The following is a 22,374-nucleotide window of genomic DNA, read 5'->3' as shown; positions in this document are numbered from 1 at the left end:
CATTTTAAGCCGTCAACCAGCCCGCTACGACCACGGGAAGTCATGTTAAAAGTGAAGTTACTTCTGTTAAACTGGCGCTAAGCTAACATCGCTAGTCGCTAACTCCCTCCTGGCCTTAAAGAGACAAGCGCCCTTTTCTCATCTCAATCTCAAAGAGCTTCATTAGCTCACCACATCTACACATTTGGTCCCACACACTCCAGATTTGAACCCAAGGTTCTACCCAGGGTTAGTTACCCCTGGTAGAAAGCCCTTTGTTCTCAGACCTTCAGAACCCATTGAAAGTAGTGGAGGTACTCCAGAAGTCCAAATGCATCTCTAACCCTAGGAAACCCTAGGAAGCCCTAACCCTAATGGCATGAAAATGCAACATGTTGTACTCCCTGTACCCCTGTACGTGTGAGAACATGTCTTTTTACACTAGGCACTTCACATCAAGCATTAGAGCTCCCTACAGGTTCCCGCTAGCTCGCGTGCAAGGCCTCCCAGGAATGGCCTAGGACTCTGAAAGTTGATTTGGTACAATGTAGGGATACAATCAAGGAGTGTGTAGAGTTTGGTGACTGTGACTCTTTCCATGCCCGTTCCCTGGGCCCAAACGTACGCCAGCAGCAGCCACCCACTTTAATGAAGGCTTTTCCGGCCTAGTGGTTAAAGGAAGGTTAAAGGACTTTAGCTCAGCAACCACAAGTGCCACAGACACGGTTCAGATATTTTACGAATCGGCTCGGCCCCACCGACAGGCCACACCCACTTTCATACAAGCCACTCCCCCTAATTGTCTAAGCCACACCCATCGGCATTTAGGAGCCGGATGGCTGTGGGGAAAAAGCTGTTTGTATGTCGGGCCTTCACAGTTTTTAGGGACCGCACCCTCCTGCCTGAGGGGAGCGGGGCGAAGAGACCGTGTCCTGGGTGTGCGGGGTCAGCCATGATCTTCCTGGCCCTCCCCAAAGCCCTACTTTTAAACAGGGCCTCAAGGGGGGGCAAAGGGCAGCCAATCACCCTCTCCGCCGAGCGTATAACATAAAAGCAAACTGGCAATAGAAAAGCTGTTCAAAAGAATCTTCTTCCCTTAAAACGCTAACGTTATAAAATACAAACATATAGTGGAGGTTAAAATGAGAATATGACTTGGCTTGAACAAATTTTCAGTCAGGAGATTTTTTTTTGCTTTAATCCCTGTGTCGTCTGCAAACTTTACGATGGAGTTGCTGGGGTGGACGGGGGTGAAGTCGTAGGTGTAGAGGTTGTAGAGGATGGGGCTTGGCACGCAGCCCTGGGGGGACCCAGTGTTGAGTCTGAGGGCTGTGGAGGTGTGGGAGCCCACCCGCACCCTCTGGGGGCGGTCAGACAGGAAGTCCTTGATCCATGCACATATAGAGTGTGATAGTCCCAGGTCTAGTAGTTTGGTCACTAGCCTGTCTGGAAGGATGGTGTTGAAGGCAGAGCTGAAGTCCACAAAGAGCAGTCTCGCGTAGCTGTTTCCCCTCTCCAGGTGGGATAGAGTGGAGTGGAGAGTCGTCGCGATGGCGTCCTCTGTGGACCTGTGGGCTCTGTAGGCGAACTGGTATGGATCCAGGTTGGGCGGGAAGCGTGTGACTATGTGGGCCCGGACTAGTTTCTCGAAGCACTTCATGATGATTGGTGTGAGTGCCACCGGGCGGTAGTCGTTTAGGCAGCTCACCGTGCTTTTCTTCGGGACTGGGATGATAGTTGAGGTTTTCAGGCAGGGTGGGATGGTGGCCTGGGACAGGGACTGGTTGAAGATGTTGGTGAAAACCCCGGCCAGCTGGTCGGCGCAGTCCCTCAGCACCCGTCCCAGGACGCCATCCGGCCCTGAGGCTTTCCTGGGGTCCACCGCCTTCAGCACGCGTCTCACTTCATGCTCTGTGAGGGTGAGGCTGCTGAGAGCTGGAGAGAGTGGTGTTTGATTTGGAGAGAGTGGTGATATATAGTTTTTCATGTATACAAAAAGCAACATGAACAATGGCTCACAAACCTGTATCCACTACCAGTTGGAAGCTTTAGAAATTGAATAAACAAGCAGCTGATTTAAAGGTAGAAGGACCGACCACGGATCTACCTTCGCTCCAATCAAGTCACGAGTTCAATATCAGGGATCAGGCGGTGTGACATCACAAATACAACACGGATTTACTCACTTGATCTCGTCTTACGTTGTTGTTAACCCTCCGTATCTTTGTTATCTAGGAAACATAACCGTTTTTAAAAATGCATTCAATCGAGGAAGTGAGGTCTAGTTTAGAAACTGCGGGGCAATCTCACGTTCTGCAATTTTGGCCAGAACTTTCTGAGGATGAGAGAAAGACTTTTCTTGCCGAGTTGTCTCAGCTGGACCTGCACGGACTACGCGAACACTGTCGAGCTGCTGCGTTGGCTGCGACCCAGTCGTCAGTAAGAGTGGACCAACACATGGAACCAGTACTCTTACTCTTTTTTACATGGTTCATTCTGATTGCAGTACTGTGATTTGGTGCACTTTTACATTTGCCGTGGTTATTTATATATTTATATTTTTATTAGATGTGCTTTGGTCGACCTGACGTGACGTGCAATATTGGTGTGAAGTGTTTGGCACTGTGTGCCCATATATTTATATTTTTATTAGATGTGCTTTGGTCGACATGACGTGACGTGCAATATTGGTGTGAAGTGTTTGGCACTGTGTGCCCATATTCTGTGTATGACACAATATTTACAGTGATATCTTTATCCTACCTATTCTTGTGTACTGTAAAATAAATTCTGATTCTGATTGAAGACTTTTTTGTATCATTAAAAGACTAACAATAACAGTTACAACAACCATAAATAATAATAAGCTGGGTAATTAGCTTAGGTAATACCTTGCTAGGTAATAATGTTATAGCTGTATAACTATAGCTGTCTGACCCAGTGACCAATACTGACAGGTATTGACAGCTGATAGCTGTCAATCTAGAGGTGGAGTGGTTGGGGGTGGGGTTAACCAGCTATTGTTACTGCCCATTACCTGCCTGTGTGAAGGTGTGAAAAAGTCCCAAATCTTTGAAAGCCGTTTTCTCAGGATTTCGTTTTCAGGGTTAACAAGTTTCAAATACTCATGTCGTCTTACATTTTTTCCCGATGTCTATGTATGACACATCATTTGAAAGCTTACAATCTGTAGTTTAAGCATATGTAAAAAACAGAAAAATTACTTTGCCGCCTCCTTGATCATTCCACCAGATCGCGTCACATATGTCAGAATCAGAATCGCTTCTGATCTGATCTTACTGTAGCTATTTAGACAAGAGTACAATTCTTTGATGTTGGTTCCTCAGCATTGACATTCATAATTCAGATACAAAACAAAATAGTAATAAGTAACGTAAGTAAGTAAAAAAGTAACCCTTCATTGATAAAGTATAAAGTGATGGATTTTACAGTGGCATCAAGTGCAAAAATGCTGTGCATGTGCGATGATATGAAATGCAATATATTACAATACAGTACAGTAGTGAATGAGTCCAATGGTATACAAGTAATCCAGTATTGTGTTCATTTCCACAGTGAGCGTGGGGTTGGCTGAGGGGTGGCAGTCCCTTGCACCCTTTCAGTGCATCTCCCCAGGAGCCTGATTGCTTGGGGGAAATAGTTGTTTGTCAGCCTCTGGGTTTTAGCCCCAAGGCTTCGGTACCGTTTCCCCGACGGCAGTAGCTCAAACAGTTTCTGATTGGGGTGGCTGGGGTCCCTTATGATCCTGAGGGCCTTTCTGACACACCGGTCCTTGTAGGTGTCGTGGATGGAGGGAAGCTCACACCCGCTGATCTTCTTGCTGTTTGCACTACCCTTTGTAGCACTGTAGTCCCGTACAGGCAGTGATGCAACCCGTCAGGAGGCTCTCGGTTGGGCCTCTGAAGAAGGCCCCAAGGATCTTAGGCCTTAAGCCGAACTTTTCAGCCGCCTGAGATGGAAAAAGGCGATGTTGTGCTTTTTTTCAATGACTGTCTTCAGTTATTTCCTTCTAGTAACACGTTATTGCCCGTTTTATTCGCATAACGTGCCAGGAGATGGATAAGTAAAATACACCAATAGTTGCTGTCATTAAAATGTGTACAAAGCGCAGAGAGAGAGAAAGAGAGAGAAAAGTGTATCTAGATGTGGGGATTGAATCCTCTGTATTGGCTATATGAAATACAACCTATTTAAGTACCATGGATTAATAATGCAATCTCAGAGTGTAATTTCACCATACTTAAAATATGATAGCCTACTCAAAAACTAAAGACGCTATAAGAATGTGAGATATTGGGAGAAATGCAGGATATATCACACGCTCAAAGTAATTATTTATTAAATATATTGCACTTTTTTTATTTAAAAAACCCCTCATGCTGCAGGAAAAGTAAACACAGCAAAGCAGAACACTGCACAGGCAGAATGAACACAGAGAATATTGAGTTTAAAATGTCACTTATTTTGTAAATCCAGGTTCGTACGAGTACCTTGAAAAAGGTCAGATCCAAAGGTAACCTGTACAACGTCCCAGGAGTCTGACGTCACATAAAGCACTTTATCCCCACTTGTACAATTACTATAAAACTTTAAGTGACCATATTATACAATGTGTTAGCGATCTTCCTCTGGTGTTCACGGTGTTTAGCAGTGCTCCTTTTTGGTAATACATTCACCACTGTCATGTTCTGCATATTGCAAATGAAAAGCAGTATCTCCCAAAAGCACCTTTACAAAATACATTGATTCTAGTAAAAATAGGGTTTTGAAATTAAAGAAATGAAGAAATAAAGTGACTATTGACTATTTGATGACCAATGAGGAGTAATGTGATTTAGACTACATGTTGTGCTAATAACATAATAACAGATATTGTGCCGTGATATAGACTTCATAGAAATGAGAAGATATTATACATGTCCACCATGATATGAGGTTGTACAGGTTACTGTATGATGTGTGAATAGCTGGCAAATTTACACTGAGACAGAAAGTTAATAAAACAAGTACCGGTACCTATTCTTGTTGAACATGTTTACAGTTTACATGTTGACAGCATGCCTCCCTTATGTCAAACAGTTTTCAATTGTTTGTGACCGTGTGTGATTGTTTGTAAACCAGGGGAACCGTGGTTATTTGTAATTACATCTTTGGAGAGTTTGTACCTATTGTACGTGCAGCAACAATGTGTAGAGTTTATCAAAATGATTGTTGTCGACATGACAGGAAAGCCTGTCTGAGATATCCTTTGTAATGGTGCATTATGTAGGTTATGGACATACAAATATACCACCAAGCTAGACCAGGAAGTGTATTTTAGCATCATTGTGAAAAGATGGCCAAACGTTGTCTAAACGTACTACTACACGACTGTGGTTTGGTCAAAAGCTGCAGAGCAGGGGGAGAGGAAACCAACTAGTAGAAAAAAGAGTGACTACACCTACACAGTTTTCCGATGAAGTGGTCCTTCAAAGAATGCACTTTCTATGAGCAGAGAGAATAAACACCACTGCTGTCTGGTTTTGCAGTGTGTTCTGTGAGACATATTAAGCTCCAAGAAAACAATAAGAACAACTGAGAAATGTCAATGTGTATCCTTGTATTTCGCATTGATACACATTTGCATTCAGTTGCCAACCACAGTAAAAGGCTTAGGGCTAGGTAAATTCCTTCAAAAACAAAAGGCTTTCTCATACTCCCAAAGAGTATGTATTAAACAACAAATAGATTGTCACGATTCAATAGAACATTTCACCGAACCCACATACACATTATAAAAATATTGCGCTTTATATTACAGTCCATGACAAAATGGCAATAAAAACAAAAATTAAAAATATGTTCATATTAATAGTCTCTTCTTCATGTCAATCCCAATTGCACTCCCTCAGTGTGAGTTTATGGAGCTCAGGTCTTACAGGGTATCCCACCCTTCAGGGCCCTGAAGCCAGCAGGTGCATGTGGCCAGGGAGGGGAAAGAGTACTCTGCTGTATCACATACACCCCTGAACTGTCCAAATAAGTCAGTCCGCTGCCCACTGTTCCATCAGTAACTAGGCTCATCCAACTCGTCATCACTCCAGTCTGGGGGTGCGTCCGTACCAAAGTACCGGTCCCCGAAATTTCCTGCACACGAGAAAAACGACAGCAGAAATGAAATGATGGACAGAGCTTGATGAAGGACAATGAAAAGACTCACACAGGCATAGTTAACGCGCGCACACGCACACACTCACACACACCTAGCTGAACAGTACGTCCATGCACAAAATGTCCACATTGTGTCCCACATGTTCCCCCCACATCCTAATCTATCCTGTTCTGTTGTGGTGCTCACCTATCCCTGGGATGATGTGGAAGAGGTCGTTGACCTTCTTATCTACAGCGGTGGTGATGATCTGGACCAGGGGGAAGGCGTAGGCCACGGAGTGCACCCCCATCTCAGCCATCAACAGAGACACCAGCAGGATCTTATCCTCCTGAACATCATGGTCCTGCACAGAGACACAGACACGCACACACAGACCCAGACCCAGACACAGACACAGAAACACACACACACACAGACAGACACACACACACAGACAGACAGACAGAGACACACACACACACACACACACACACACACACAGGGAAGAGGAAGTGGAAACTTGACATTTACATTTTTGACATTTAGCAGACGGCTTTATCGCCTAAAGCGATCAAGTAAGTAAGTAAGTAAGTGAATCATCTATACATCAGTCATCATAACAAAACAAATCTATGCTTGGACCAGCGGCCATTGGCAGTCACAATGCTAAAAGAAGGAAGGAAGAGGAAACCTGAGGTTTCCATAGAAGCCTTTAGCGGAGTTGTACACGCATTCTCATTCAGTCGATGTACCCACCAGGAGGACCCGGACAGCCATCATGGCAGCAGCCCCAGTGGACACGGTGCAGTCCATCAGGATCACATGGTCCTCACCGATGTCCTTAGGCAGACGCAGGTAATGCAGCTGAGAGAGGGAAGGAGGAGGGGGAGGGGGAGAGAGAGAGATGAGGAGCAATGAGAGACGGGAGATAGCTGTATAGGTATACAGTGTTATTACAGTCTCATTTGATTCATCCTATTTTACCTATTTCTCGCACTAAATCAACACAAACTTGACAATTCTTTGCGCCGTAACTACATTACATGGAGTCAGATTGTTAATATTAGATTTGCAATTAATAAAATATAGGCAAAATGTCTTAGGCAATCTTTCACATGGAAACTGCCATTATTATATATACAATTGATGGTCTACACTAGTGATATTGTATATATAGTATTCCGGAGCGGTACCTCAGGTTCTCCCGTGTCCTGGTTGGTCTGGATGAGGATCTTCCCGATACGGACGTCCTTACACACGGCCCGGAGGGCTGGCTCCATGGTCTCCCCCGCTCGCAGGATCGACACTCCAGTGATCTATGGAACACGAAAAATACAGAGGAATCTTTTCACCGATTTCTAAGACACTGGCTTACACCTAACCCTACATATGACATGGGTTTTATTGATTTAAGATTCATCATGACATTTTCAGACAGCTAATTTTGTCAAGTTGAGTGAGAGAAGAGTTCATAAATGTTTTTATTATCTGTTTAGGGGGACACGGGGACTGAAATGGAGAGATAGAAAGAGTGAATGAGAGAAAGAGAGAGGGTGAGTGAGCGAGAGAAAAATGAACAGACAGGAAGTGAAAGGAAGACTGCTGTACTTACCCCCCTCCCATGGAAGGTCCGGCCTTCGTAGTCTTCTCCCTGTGGGGTCTGGACGATGTGGATCTGGGGAGAGATGAGGAGAAGATGACGTTTTTTCCCTTTTTTTATTGCCATGCAATCAACTTGTCAGTCAATTGAGGTGGGGGTCGAAGCAGCGACCTTCCGATTGCTAGCCGGGCTCTCTAACCTCTAGGCTACTGCTGCCCCCATTCATAGCATACCATATTTTTTTGCACATACATTAATTTTTGATATTAGTCTCTGATTTATACATCTGGTATACACCATACTGTACATAGCTACCATAACTGTACATTGCTACCTTAACTGCACATTGTCTACTGTTATCAATCTCTTGTGTATACCTACTATCTACTGTACTTACCATACTGTATTTATCACTTCATAACTGTACATATCCTATTGTGTCTACAATACCATGTTTTTGCACTATATCAATATTTGCACTTCTGGTTAGATGCTAAACTGCATTTCGTTGTCTGGTACTTGTACTGTGTAATGACAATGGAGTTGAATCTAATCTAATCTAAATCTAATAGTGCATGTTCAGTAAGCAACTTTAAATCACATTGTATGTGTGTGTGTGTGTGTGTGTACCTTTGATGTACGTGCATGAGTACACTATCTTTGGGGTTTTACGGTGTGAGAATGTTCCACTGCGGTGGACCCACAGTGTCAGTGCTCCAAGGGTTTCTCTCTGTCTTCATTGCTGTCTTTCTCTCTCAGACATGCTCTCTTTCCATCTCCCAATCTCTTCACCATTCTATTCCACTCTCTACAGCAGGGGGAGGCTGTTGAAGGTAGCATTACAATGTGCCTGCCCTCCGATTTCTTCCACCACCAGCCTCCACTGGCATAATACTATGTCTTTCCTTTCATCTGTATGTCAATTAGACAATTAAAATGTGATTCATTGGGTTGAATCTTTTATGTAAATGGATTGCACTCATATCGCGCCTTATTCCAAAGTGCTTTACAATGGCCTCTCATTCACCCAATCACACACACATTCAAACACCAATGGCGGCAAGCTACCATGCAAGGTGCCGGCCCAGCCTTTTAATAACGTTCCCAGCGATTCCAATGTCTCTCCCTGTCTCGATCCCTCTCACCTGTGAGGGGAGGAAGGAGAGAGCTCTCTCGATCAGCAGACGCATCAGTCTCTTGGAGTAGAAGATGAACTCATCCCGGCTCGTCTCTTTATTCCTGAACATGGAAAATGAAAACAGCCTCAGGCGACGATAACATCAGATGAGACGTTTTGTTCTAAAGACAGAGAGTATGAGACCCGCATAAAACAGCCAGTAATTAATCAACCCACATTGTAGAACGGGTTCTCAAGATCTTTCATCGTGGCCTACTGAACGTTTGTGCGACCCACTGATGATGTCACCCTGGGTGATCACGCGGAGGTCTGCAGTGTTTAAACTCTAGACTCAGTGAGTAGCTTCCCTGGGCTGTGGTTGTGACCTGATGGTGGTATGTATGGGGGTAGTGGTGGCCTGGCCTAGTGGATAGACTGGTGATCAGAAGGTCACGAGTTCAAATCCTACCTGGGAACACCACTAGTGTGCCCGTGAGTAAGGCACGTCAGGTACTAAGTTACTCCAGGGAGACTGTCCCTATAATCTCTTAATTGTGATGTTATCTCACTCAGGGTGAGTGGTTGTTGGTGAGGGGCTTCAGCTCTGACCTGTGTTCTAGTTGAACTCTGGATCAGAGGGTGGGACATCGCACAGCACTCTACACTTCACTTCACTACTTACTGCCGCTACAAAATCCTGTATATTCTGAATATTTTTTACTTATTTACTGTTACTACTTTTAGTGCTTATATGTATGTTCATGATTGTGTTTAAGTTTTTACTTATTACACTATGTTGTTGATGTTGATTGATGTTGTAGACCTGCTCTGCCTTAAGCTCTGCCTAAGCAAACTGTGACACTTTAAATAAATGTGAAATAACACTATTGTGCAATATGACAACCCTAGTCGTCTATCTGTACAGTATAGTACAGTGGATAGTGTACATAGCCTTTATTTATGTAAACCAGCTCCTTCCCTTCTTGTGATTTTTTTTTTTTCTCTTTCCTAACACCAGGGGAGCCCCCCCTCCTAAATTTCGTTGTTTGGTACCTGTACTGTAGCAATGACAATAAAGACCATTCATTCATTCATTCATTCATTCATTCATTTTGTTGTGCTCTATACGTGTATGTAATGACACATAAACTTGAACTTGTGTTGGGTGGCAGGGTTAGTGTCTGGCCGAGGCCTACCTGATGATGGTGTGCATCCCCCTGACCTGGGGCGTACTCTCCAGGACGCTCAGGGTCTGGGGGCGGGGCTGGGCCTGGTGGGCCGAGGCCAGGGCTGCCCTGTAACCATAGCAACCAGAGAGAGAAGGTGAAGAGGAGGAGGAGGGGAGAGCAGAGGAGTGGGGGTAGGATGCATCCAGTGACGGGCCTAAACACACGCATACAGAACAATGTGCAACAAAAGCACACACGCAAGTACACACACACACACTCTGTTGGCAGGACCTTAAACAGCATACTGATTTGTGTAAGTATAGTTAGACAGGGCAGTATTTATGTTAATGTTGATTAGTGAGAAATAAACTGACACATGATTACAGAACAAGGCACAGCACACAGATGTCAGTTTTCAACACTGAGCTGCATTGTCTGCTACAGTACATGGAATTATCCAACAGTTAAGAGACTTAATCACGGTATCAAATTGATTTATTGGATAGTTTCTTATTTGTGTCTCCAAAGGGATGAAAAGCAGGATGATTCCTGTTGTGACAACAGAAAATTATGTGGAATTATTGATATAGCCTGAATCAAAACACTTTCTCAAATGTTGTGCAGAACTAACAGTACATTTTGCGTTGAGATGAATTTGAGACAATCCCAATCAATCTTTTTCTTAATTATTCTCTCTGTTGTAATCCCAAGTGATTCACACACACCCACAAACACACACACACACACACACACACACACACACACACACACACACACACACACACACACACACACACACACACACACACACACACACACACACACACACACACACACACACACACACACACACACACACACACACAACACACACACACACACACACACACACACACACACACACACACACACACACACACACACACACATCAACCCAAAGTAAGCCCAGCTGTTCCATTCAGATAGGTAGTAGAGGCAGAATGTCTGAGAGACAATGGAGGAGATAAAGCTCCGTCTGGAAACCTAGGTGAGATCTCGCCGGGGTGCCAACGGTCTGACACACAGGCTCGATGACATCCAGCCATGGACAAAAAAAAAGCTATATTGTCCTCTGAGTTGAGTGACATCACATCAACCGCACTCTAATTACACTTTTTTTTTTTTAAACACCCAAAAAACAACAACACTTAGTCCAAACTGAAATTTTAGATAAGCAAAATGCACACACAGATAAATCAAATCTGCTCACATATCCCAGCGCAGTTTCCTCTATGGAGAGAAGAGAGTTTGGACGGATAACAACAACGACAACAACAACAACAACAACAAGACACAGATTGACAAGAACAACAGAAAAGAGAATAACAGACAACATCAGGTGGATGAAGGGATGGGAGTGAGACATCACACACAGGGAGGAGTGTGACAGCTGAACCCACAGTGAACCGTCCTCACGACACACACAACCCACACAAACACCTCAGCACAGATAGCGTGACTGGGCCTGTTTACAGTATTCATCCATACTATGACAGTTTCCTGCTTTACAGTAACTAACACTATCGAGTGAGTTCAACAGGTAGAAGGCCTCTTGTTCATGAAACATACTGTATAGGGTTTTGGATCTGCATCATAAAAACACTAACATAAGCACATGAACAAAAAGGCTTATGGTACGAGCAACAATAAAGTAGTAACTTATCATATCCTAGATCACTTGTGACCACGCTTGTGCTTCGGGGCTGTGTGCTCTATGGGAGGTTCACTGGTTCATGGTGACTGTCACCCCTCCACTTTGTAACCTATGATACAGCAGAGAGGTAGGTGCATCAGCTCAAAAGGCCCCACTGCATCCTGTGTCTAAAGAGAGACGCCAAACTCACTTCCTCTCTCACTCTTTGATGTAATGTGGCCGTACGTACTCGATGGAAAAACTATTTTCCACCCAGTTCTTTTGTGGTAGGTATTGGAAACTTTCGTTGCGGGTTGTGATGTGATATTTAACAATAGCTGTAGCCGCTAACTTCCTCTCTTTCTCTCTCTTCCTCTCTCTGTCTCTGTCTCTCTCTCTCTGGGGCAGAGAGGAGGGGTCAGTGAGACGTCTCGGTGGAGTATCTTTAGACACAGTATGCAGGAGGTGTGTGAGTCGTCATTTCTCTAAAAGGTAGAGAGAAAACCAACATCCCTCAATCAACTGCCGGCTGCACGTGACCCTCAGAGAGAAGATGATTTCATCTCGACTGACAAACTACGCAACTTTTTTTCTTCTTTCTTTTCTTTTTTAGCATCTGACTTATCATGTCAACCGACCGAATCATGAATCCATCCAGATTAGTTTCTACAGTATGCCGATCATTCGGCTTATGTGAAAGTGGAACCCCAAGGAGCGGACAGTAGTAGTGACGCTTCAATGACTACTGCTGTTGGTGATGGACGTTTTTCAGCACGAGTGTTTCTCGTCCATCACCGTCACTATTGAATACGGCCGTGTGCTCTTTGCTCTTTGACTTTGGTGGGGCCCTGCAGTGAGAGTGTGCCCCCTGGTGGTGTATAGCGGCAGCAGGCAGCTGGCGGAGAGGAAGGATGTTGGTTTTGTGGCCCCCCTCCTCTCACCCTCCTTTGGGGGCTGGGCGGGGGCTGGGTGGGGGCTCCTTTGGGGGCTGGGGGGGGGGGGGGGGGGGGGGTCGGCGGTATGGTAAATAGTTGTGCTACTCTACCTGACGCTGAGCTCGCGCTGTGTGCGATGAAGGGAGGAGGGAGGAGAGTGAGAGAGCAGTCCGTGTGCAGTAAAAGCGGAGGGAGGAGCAAGGCCAACAGTATACCATGTCACAGAGGAAACACCATAGTAAACGTGCCTTCTTTGATCAAGTCTTATCATTAGTGCATGTGCCCATAATCACACAGCAAATCCACTGTTAGTGCACTCTATAAAACACATTTTCACACATCAAAAACTGTTCCAAGGGGCTTATTCAGGAGGGCACAACCAATGATTGATTTGATTGGGCATTCAAGCGATGATTGCTTGGTATTAATGGGCCCAAAGCGTACCAAGAAAATAATTCCCAACACCATTATACCGCTTAAATGAGGTGTACAGGTCAGGGTTTCCGTTAGAAAAATTTGCCGTCGGACAACGTGTCCGGGAAGATTTCGATTTACCGGACAAACGTCAGATATTCCGGTCATCATATTAAAATATAATATAGCTGTTTGTTGCGGTGATTACTGTTGTGTAGCGGCCTATATATGCCATTTAATGTCTATTTCTCATCCGATACGATTAGATGCGAGCTATATAATATATAATAATATAACATGATTTGCATGCGCGCTATGCATATGTCCAGCGCTGAACGGGCGCCTCACTGGGAACTGAACAGACAGCATCGATCAATGAACGGACTCCACATTACGTTAACTGAAGTTTGTTAAATTGTTTGGGATTAATGTGAGTTTTCTATTTTCTCTTTCCAGTTTTACCCTTTTTTAATCAATAAAACAACGTCATTAACCAGGTCTCGCTGGTTGGGAAGGCATTTCGTTTAGCTGCCTGTCAAACACACACGCACGCACGCACGCACGCACGCACGCACGCCATCTCTTCAGAGCCAGACTTCTCCTCAGACTCATTGTTGCTTGGTTTCATGAAGTAATTGCTAAGCTTACTTTGTTTTGCCATGTTTACATTAATTTAATCGCTCGCTAGTCGCTATGGTGCACTTTGAGCTGCAACGTTTGCGTATTATATCGTTTGCGCAGTGGCCCGCTGCGCAGGGTTGCCAGATGGGCCGGGTTACCGCCGAATAGCGGTAATAGACTGGTTAGGCTGTATTGTCAATCCCATCTGGCAACCCTGCCGCCGCTGTTTCGCATAGGCAGCCGCTAGCGTACACATTAGGAGTCATCATCATGCCGGCGTCAAATCATATAATAATAAAAGAAATACATAGCCTATATATTCGTCTTTTTTAAAATAGAAGGAATCAGAATGTGAACTTTAGCGAATTGTATTCAAATTGTGCTTAGAGGGAATTATTTTCACCGGACAATATGACAATATGACGAGTTTTACATTTGTCGGACTTCAACAAATTTTACCGGACAAAGACCGGTAATTACCGGTTAACGGAAACCCTGGTACAGGTCTTCCTAATAAAGTGCTCAGTGAGCGTAGCTAGATAGATTATCTCCTAACTGAGCATTTTGAATCTATTTTGGTTACTTGTTGTTGTGTGTAGAATCTGTGTTATTATGTTGCTCCTGAATAAACCCCCATAATTCTCTATGCTTGTTCTCCTCATCACTCCATCTCGTGTACATTTTTGAAATCACTTATCCTGAAAATAATGATAGCCTATAATAGCTAGGGATGGCTCTAAAAAAAAGGATGCATTTCTCCCCCACTAGAGGGGGCTGTGGAGCTGATAGCTAATCCCATGCTAGAGTATGTTTACTCTTTTCAGTGTAACCAGTATAACTGGTACATTTATCATGCCGTGTGGAGCTACACAATACAAATACAAACACTTAACATCGGCCCTGACAGGGATAGATGCATCATGATATTCTATATTCTTGTTCCTTGTCCTTCTCTAGACAAGTGTGTGTGTGTGTGTGTGTGTGTGTGTGTGTGTGTGTACTTAGTGGTCTACAGTGATGGTCTAGCCCTTCTCTAGACAGGTGTGTGTGCTTAGTGGCCTACAGTGATGGTCTAGTCCTTGTTTAGACAGGTGTGTGTGTGTGTATGCTAAGCGGCCTATAGTGACGAGGAGAGGAGCGGAGGGATGGATGGATCTCTCACCTCCTCCAGCTGGCTGTGAACGTGCTGCACGATCAGATCAATGGCCACCATGTTGCCGCCTCCTGGTTAGACACGACACAGGAAGAGGAAATGACATCACACAGTCAGAATGTGTGACGGTGACGTGTGTGTGTGTGTGCATGCATGCATACATCGAAGTACTGTGTATGTGTGTGTATGAGAGTGTTTGTGTGTACGTGTATGAGTGTGTGTTTGTGTGTGTGTGTGTGTGTGTGTGTGTGTGTGAGAGAAAGAGAGAGAGTGTGTGTGCGCTAGCTCGATCCAAGACCCACCGCGCGGTACCACGATGTCAGCCAGACGCATGGTGGGCTCGATGTACTGCTCGAAGGCCGGCTTCACAAACTTGTTGTACTGTTTGATGACGCCCTCGATGTCGCGGCACCTCTCGGTGATGTCCCTCCTCAGCCGCCGTACCAGCCGGATGTCAGAGTCCGTGTCCACAAAGATCTTCATGTCCAGCAGCTGAGAGGAAGAGACGAGACACGCAACATGAAAGAGGCGCCTCCCGCCGCTCCCAAGGGTCAGCGATTGCATCACACCGTGTACGGAGCCTACACACGGATCGAGCATGAATTGGCTTTTATGTACAGGAGTGTGTGTGTGTGTGTGTGTGTGTGTGTTGGAAAAAGCGTAGTTTTACCTGTAACAGCTCTTTATCGACGAAGGCCATGATTCCCTCAAAGATGATAACACTGGCTCCATACACAGTTTTCTGCAGAATGAGGCAAGAACACACACAATAGTCACATGGACACACACTCACATGGACACACACACGCACGCACGCACACGGACACACACACGGACACGGACACACTCACAATAGTCACATGGACACACACACACGCTCGAATGACTAGACACAATATGTGACTATGTCTGTACACAAGGTTTACCCGTCTCTATCTGCCTTCATGCTAATGCGTAAACAGATTATGGAATAACAGTAATAATAATAATAATAATCAGAGAACTGCTGAATGAATGGTGCGCTTTTGTACATCTGACGAGGTCTTTTGCAATGTGACTCCATAACACCGGATATGGAGATTAAAAACCTCTTGGGTAATCTAGCCGTGTGGTCTGAGCCCAGACCTGAGTTTTTAAATCAGCTTTTGTAGCGTTTTACACTTTGATCTATCACCCAGTCTGAAGCAGGATACAGAGAATACATTTACATCTTCATGTCGTACCAACCTGTATGTTAATTGGTTTTGACAGTTCTTGTCACACTACGAGTGGGGGAAAGTACACATCAACAATTTTCTAATTGAACATATTTCCATTCACATGGAATTTAGACCACACATTGGTATTAACTCAATAAAACTACACAGCTAAAGAAATTGTAACACTCCAATCCATAAAAAGGTTATGTGCAATAGAGGGGAATGGAGGGAAACACAGGAAAGAAGTATTGAACACTCTAACTGAAATGTATTTAATACTCGGTGGAGAAGCCTTTATTTTCAATGACGCTTCCTGTAGAACAAGACTAAGCTGTGGTATTCTGGCCCATTCCTCAACAGACAGTCTTTAAATCTGGAAGATTCCAGGGTTCTGTAGCAAACTTCAAACAACAAGCTTCAACATGCCAGTTCCAAATTACTCCAGTTCTTGATTAACTTGTTCCCCATCACATTCAATCTTCCAATACTACAATAACCTGTGTGTGTGTGTGTGTGTGTGTGTGTGTGTGTGTATCCTCACCCACTCCTTCTGCCGTCCGTGTGTGTTAAAGTCATACACAGGGATCTTCACACTCTTGCCCAGTTTGAGTTTGCGGAGTGTGTGTGCCAGCAGGCCGAAGTCGAAGGCGTCAGGATGGTCAAAGTTATAGTCGTTACTGGCCGCCAGAACCTGCTGCTCCGGAGTGAGAACCTGGAAGAAGCAACGTTGTGAAGAACATTAACATTAAAATGACGTTCAGGGACACTGACAGTGTTGGTGGAACAATGCAATGACCTGAGAGAGCCTCAGTGCCAGGAAGGGCATCTGTAGTTAAGATCTTATAGACGTTTTGTTACTAATAGAATACAATGTTACAGATGACGCATTCCAAAGGCAGCCAACAGCTTATATCAACATGTGTGATCACGTACGCACGCACGCACAAACACACACAAACAAACAAGCCTCCTAGTCAACAGGAACAGCACCTCTGAGGGCCATGTAGTCTGGATCGGAACCAAAACAAGAATCTAATTAGACATAAAGATGAAATTCCATACCCTCTGTCCTAGCACATGCACAACCACATGGACAACCACATGGACAACCACACACACACACACACATTCCTGGTGGAGTGTCGCTGAAGTTGTCTGGACTAAATTTAGGTGGGACGGGGACGTTGTGACCCCCCCTGTGGTCCGTGCCAAGAGAGGTGTGTGCGTGTGTGTGTGTGTGTGTGTGTGTCGTACATATGCAACCATAGGCGGCCTTTAAAAACTCCAAGCCTGGTATTTGCCACTCTCCAGCCCACCTCTCTGCTGGACCAATCACACAAGTCTTTATAATTAACAGTGTCCCCAAAATCCAGCCTCTACGGTCGCGACCCCGATGGGGGGGGGGGCTAGGGGGCCAGACTGTGGGGTGTGAGATCTCACTGCTGTCGTGATTATTACTGAAGGAAGCAATGGTGAGCAAAGCTCAATGGTGAGAAAAACCTGGACCGGCATGTTGCTTATATAGCTTATATACTGAACCACAGACCAGAACAAGTGCTTCCACAACCTGCAGCGTTCGGGTGTTACTCCATGTGACCTGGTGGCAGGTAGGGGGGGGGGGTGTTAAATTGGCGTTAGTCAGTGTAATCAGACTCCTCCTCCTCTGACATCATCAGTGCTGGGTTACATAACAGAGGAGGAGGGACTGGTGATGCTGTTCATGGGGGATGGTCAGTTTCATTCTCTCTCTCTCTCTCTGTCTCTGTCTCTGTCTCTCTCACCCGCAATTTGACTACTCCCCCCTCTCTTTTTCCCTCTCTTCCCCTCTTCACTCCATTGACAATATAATAGCTTCACTCCTGCCTCACACACACACACACACGTGCGCACACGCACGCTCTCATCAGTCCAGGAGGAGCGAGCTAGCAGGACGGTGGGAACGCAGCAGCAGAGAGCCTGGACAAGACGGGAGCGAGTGGTGGAGCGCAAAGTCTCATGGGCTGAGCTTTGGAAAGCCGAACCCTCCTAGAGTAAAACTGTTAATCCAGGCTGTCTACGACATTCTACCAAGCCCACCCAACTGTGCCTGAGGAGAGAGGGACCCTGGAGCACGTCCTCAGCAGCTATTCCACAGCCCTGGGCGAGGGCCGCCACCGCTGGCGCCATGACCAAGTCCTGAAGGCCGTAGCGGGACACCATCTGCAGTAAATGGTAAATGGACTGCACTTATACTAGAGCACCTTATTCCGAAGCGCTTTACGACGGTCTCTCATTCACCCATTCACACACACATTCACACACCGATGGCGGTAAGCTACCGTGCAAGGCGCCGGCCCGCTCTTCGGGAGCAATTTGGGGTTCAGTGTCTCGCCCGAGGACACCTCGACACGTGGCCAGCCGAGGATCGAACCGCCGTCCTTGCAATCGTTAGACACCGGCTCTACCGTCTGAGCCACAGCCGCCTCAGGGATCCGCCACTGCCAAGTGCCCCCGCCCAGGACAGGGCTGGGGAGAAGCCAACATCAGCTGCCAGGGAGTACCACCTCCTAAGGCCCCGCGAGCAACGTCACAAGACCGGGAGTTGAGAGTCGTCGACCTCCGGGGGGAAGCAGAAACTGCTGCCATGACGACGACGACGACAACGACTATAAGGCCAGACGTGGTGCTGATCCCAGGGAGCCTCCCACAAGCAGAACATTCTCTGAAGAGCTCACTGTTCCCCGGGAGGACCGCGTTGAGGAGGACAACGAGAGGACGAGGGAAAGAATACGTCGAGCTAGCGGAAGAATGCTGAAGCGACGGGTTGGCGAGCGAGGTGCGGGCCTGTTGAGATAGGAGGCAGAGGGTTTGGCAGGCCAGTCCCTCTGCAGGGCCTACGACATTACAACATGCTGGGCATCACAGGGGCAGGTAGGCGAAGGGGCCATCAAGTTGGCCACCGGGGGCAGCAGAAGTCGCTTCAAGGTGGCTGTGGGGTCAGGAGAGGAGAGCCGTGGGTGGGGCGGCGCTACCTGGACTGGCTTGATGGACCCCGGCTGGGTCGCCTGGGTGAGGGTGTCTGACTGTTGAAAGACCCCGAAAACACCCAATGACCCCAGGAAACATCCCTGATGACGTGTTCAGGTGCATCACAAGATGATGGAGGTAGTGGTGGCCTAGTGGATAGTGAGTTGGCCTGATGACCAGAAGGTCATGAGTTCAAATACCACCTAGAAACACCACCGCTAGTCTGCCTTTGAATAAGGCACTCAGCCCTACGTTACTCCTGCCTCACACGCATGCTCATGCCGACACAGACATATTTAGCACACACACGCACGTGCGCGCGCACACTCACACTCACACACGTAACAAGCACCCATACTGTACATACTAGGCTCACATGCCTACACATGTGTCAATACCTACCATATAGTACACGACACAGTATTATGTAAACACACACACACACACACACACAAGCATGCCTAGGCACGCGCACACACACGCACGCACGCACACGCACACACCTAGGCACGCGCACACACACACACACACACACACACACACAAGCATGCCTAGGCATGCGCACACACACACACACGCACGCACACGCACACACCTAGGCACGCGCACACACACACACACACACACGCACACGCACACACCTAGGCACGCGCACACACACACACACACACACACACACACACACACACAAGCATGCCTAGGCACGCGCACACACACACGCACGCACACGCACACGCACACGCACACACACACACACACACACCTTATAGAAGGAGTCCATAGACAGCAGGACTACCCAGGGGACGTCCAGGGCTTCAATGATCTTCCTGGCAACGGTGGTCTTCCCCGAGGCACTGCCTCCACACAAACCTGCAGCACAGGGATGTACACCCACATATTACACACACACATGCTTTTCTCTCGGAGGCCTCCCGACTTTCCAGTTCAAAGCATTCCAGTTCAGCGATGTAGAAACAACTTAGGGGAGAAAAATGGAAAAAGGAAAATGTTAAATAATGAACTAGTGTCCTGCGTAAGTAATGGGACAGTGAAGCATTTTGTGTTTGGCTCTATACTCTAAAAGTTTGGATTTTGAATCAAACAATGAATATGGGGTTAAAGTACAGATTCTCAGCTTGTGTATTTGTGACCAAACTGGTTTCACCATTCAGAAATGAAAACACGGGGCGCTTGGTGGAGTAACACATTAAGCACTGACCATGTAACCGGTTCGATTCCGGCCGCGGACATATCCTGCATGTCATCCCTTCTCTCACTCTGTCAAATCTCTACTATCTCTATCGAAATAAAACATGGGACTGCCCCCACTCAGAAAAATAAATAAATGAAAACACTTTATACGTAGTTCCCCTATTTTAGGCCACCAAAAGAGATGCGACAGATTTATAAAATATCCAAATAAAGCACTCGTGTGTAGTATTTGGTTGACATGCAATAACTGCCTGAAGTCTGCGAGTCATTGACCCCACCAGATACTGGCTGTCTTCTCTGGTGATGCTCTGCCAGGCCTGTACAGCAGCCATCTTCAGTTGTTTTACCTTTAAGTCTTAATTTTCTAAACAAGTGAGTTGAATTTGGATGGAATTTATACCTACAGTGATATGTCTGTGAAATATAATTAGTTTTACATTCAGGTACACGAGAAAGGTCAAATGGCACTGATGGTACCAAAAGGTCTCCAAAATGGCACAAGTTGGTGGTCCGCCTGGACATACCTGTACTTCAGGTACTACCTGTATGTTTCCAAGCTGATATTCACTCTAAAAGCTGTTATTCTTTTAGGCGGAGAGTGGATTTTAGATTATTTATTTTTACAATGTTCTAGCTCTATTTGCTCTGACACAGTAACATCTATTCTGATGGCCCTTGTGATTGTGGAGATATTCTCTATTCATTGTGGGCCTTTGTGTCATTTTGAGCAGAAAACCTGAGAAATAGGCCTGCGGGTTAAAGTCGCCTCTTCAGCAAACGAAATGCATGTTCAATAGGATTGACATTTGGAGACTGACTTGGCCAGACAAAAACTTTTCCACAATTTGGCCCTGAAAACCTCCCTAGTTGCTATGGCAGTAGGCATTGTGCTGCTGTATGATGAAGCGCCGTCCAAGTTTTGGAGGCATTTGCTTGTACAGTACTTGGCCTGACAAGATGTTTTTGTACAATTCAGCATTCATCCTGCTGCTGCTGTCAAACAGTTACATCATCAATGAAGACGAGTGAGCCAGTTCCAGTGGAAGCTATACCTGCCAAAGCCATAACACACCCTCCGTCGTCACATCACAGAGGACGGGGTACGCTGTGGATATTTGGCCCTTTTTTCTCCACACTCTTTCTCTTGCCATCACTTTGGGTACATACATACTTTGTCCCATCTGTCCACAAGAGCTTTTCCCAGCACTATTCAGGCTCTTTTAGGTACTCTTTAGCCACCTGTAACCTGGATGTCCTGTTGGTTGGTGGTGGTTTGTCCCTTGCGTTCGAGTACCCTGAAATAGGGGGACTATGCATAAAAAAGTGTTGTCATTTCTGAATGGTGAAATGTACACATACACCCATCAAATCAAAGCTGAGAATCTCTATCTTTTTCTTACACAGGGCACTGTACAGTATATTAGATTGGGCTGTCAATAACGGTAAGAAGTTGATTGTATTTTTCAGTCACTCCCGAGAAAGTAAATCTGACAAACAGCCGACTGAGGTTCCTACCGATAACGAAGGCCTCTTTGGACTGGGTTCCGTGTTCGTTGTACCAGGGTGGCCGGCCCGCCGTGTAGATCGTCCGCTTCGAGGTCCGGAGGAGAGGCGGCTCCGACTTGCACTGGCTGGTGGTCCGTTTCCGTGGCGCCAGGCCAGTGCTGACGGCCGGGAGGAGCCTGTCCAAGGAGCCTTCCCCGCCCCCGCTGCAGAACAGGAAACAAGACACAGCGGCGTTGACACAAACCGGTGTTGTTGTTTTTTTGGACTTTCAGACAGTGCTGGGTGATTATGGGTGTGGCCCGATATGAGATGACAGGTTCCTAGAGTTTGGGAACCGTTATCGTGATACCGACGTCTGTTCAAGTTGGACTTCAGCCGGAGTTCTACTGTACAGAGAGGCAGTAGATTACACTGTTTTGATGAGGAGTTTATGACACCCTAAGCTGTTTCACAGTCACATGGACATAAACCACACATGTTATGCTGTGGCTGGTTCAGAACACAATCTGGGTCGTTCCCATTCCTATCAGCTGGTGAGAACCAGACACGGGTGAGCCATCATCAGTGTACTAGACATGTGAATCATCACTGGTGTGGTTCTGGCCCACTAACAATGGCTAGTTTTAGTTGTAGTGTCCAG

The 22,374-nt window shown here is 46.1% G+C and overlaps 1 protein-coding gene across 4 annotated transcripts in view; it reads right to left on the bottom strand.

Annotated features, from left to right (window-relative positions):
• Window positions 1-4,376: 4,376 nt before the first annotated feature.
• Window positions 4,377-22,374, bottom strand: part of uckl1b (uridine-cytidine kinase 1-like 1b) — a gene marked incomplete at its 5' end in the record, with an annotated part of 25,326 nt that continues 7,328 nt past the window's right edge. For 2 of the 4 annotated variants that reach the window (XM_080534064.1, XM_080534065.1), the window contains 14 exons: window positions 4,377-6,126; window positions 6,338-6,494; window positions 6,887-6,994; window positions 7,324-7,446; window positions 7,743-7,805; window positions 8,876-8,969; window positions 10,044-10,142; window positions 12,734-12,750; window positions 14,821-14,882; window positions 15,114-15,303; window positions 15,482-15,553; window positions 16,552-16,722; window positions 19,780-19,886; window positions 21,744-21,937. In XM_080534064.1, the coding sequence (XP_080390190.1) occupies window positions 6,047-6,126; window positions 6,338-6,494; window positions 6,887-6,994; window positions 7,324-7,446; window positions 7,743-7,805; window positions 8,876-8,969; window positions 10,044-10,142; window positions 12,734-12,750; window positions 14,821-14,882; window positions 15,114-15,303; window positions 15,482-15,553; window positions 16,552-16,722; window positions 19,780-19,886; window positions 21,744-21,937 (1,537 nt within the window). In that variant the 3' untranslated portion in view covers window positions 4,377-6,046. Of the gene's footprint in view, window positions 6,127-6,337; window positions 6,495-6,886; window positions 6,995-7,323; window positions 7,447-7,742; window positions 7,806-8,875; window positions 8,970-10,043; window positions 10,143-11,265; window positions 11,286-12,733; window positions 12,751-14,820; window positions 14,883-15,113; window positions 15,304-15,481; window positions 15,554-16,551; window positions 16,723-19,779; window positions 19,887-21,743; window positions 21,938-22,374 lie in introns of all 4 variants that reach the window. The other 2 variants (XM_080534066.1, XM_080534067.1) reach the window with 1 other exon arrangement.

The sequence above is a fragment of the Nansenia antarctica genome, assembly GCF_963989245.1.
Source record: "Nansenia antarctica genome assembly, chromosome: 6".
Lineage (NCBI taxonomy): Eukaryota > Metazoa > Chordata > Actinopteri > Argentiniformes > Microstomatidae > Nansenia > Nansenia antarctica.
The sequence above is the reverse complement of the archived record's forward strand: the minus strand, read 5'-3'. Positions and strand labels throughout refer to the sequence as shown.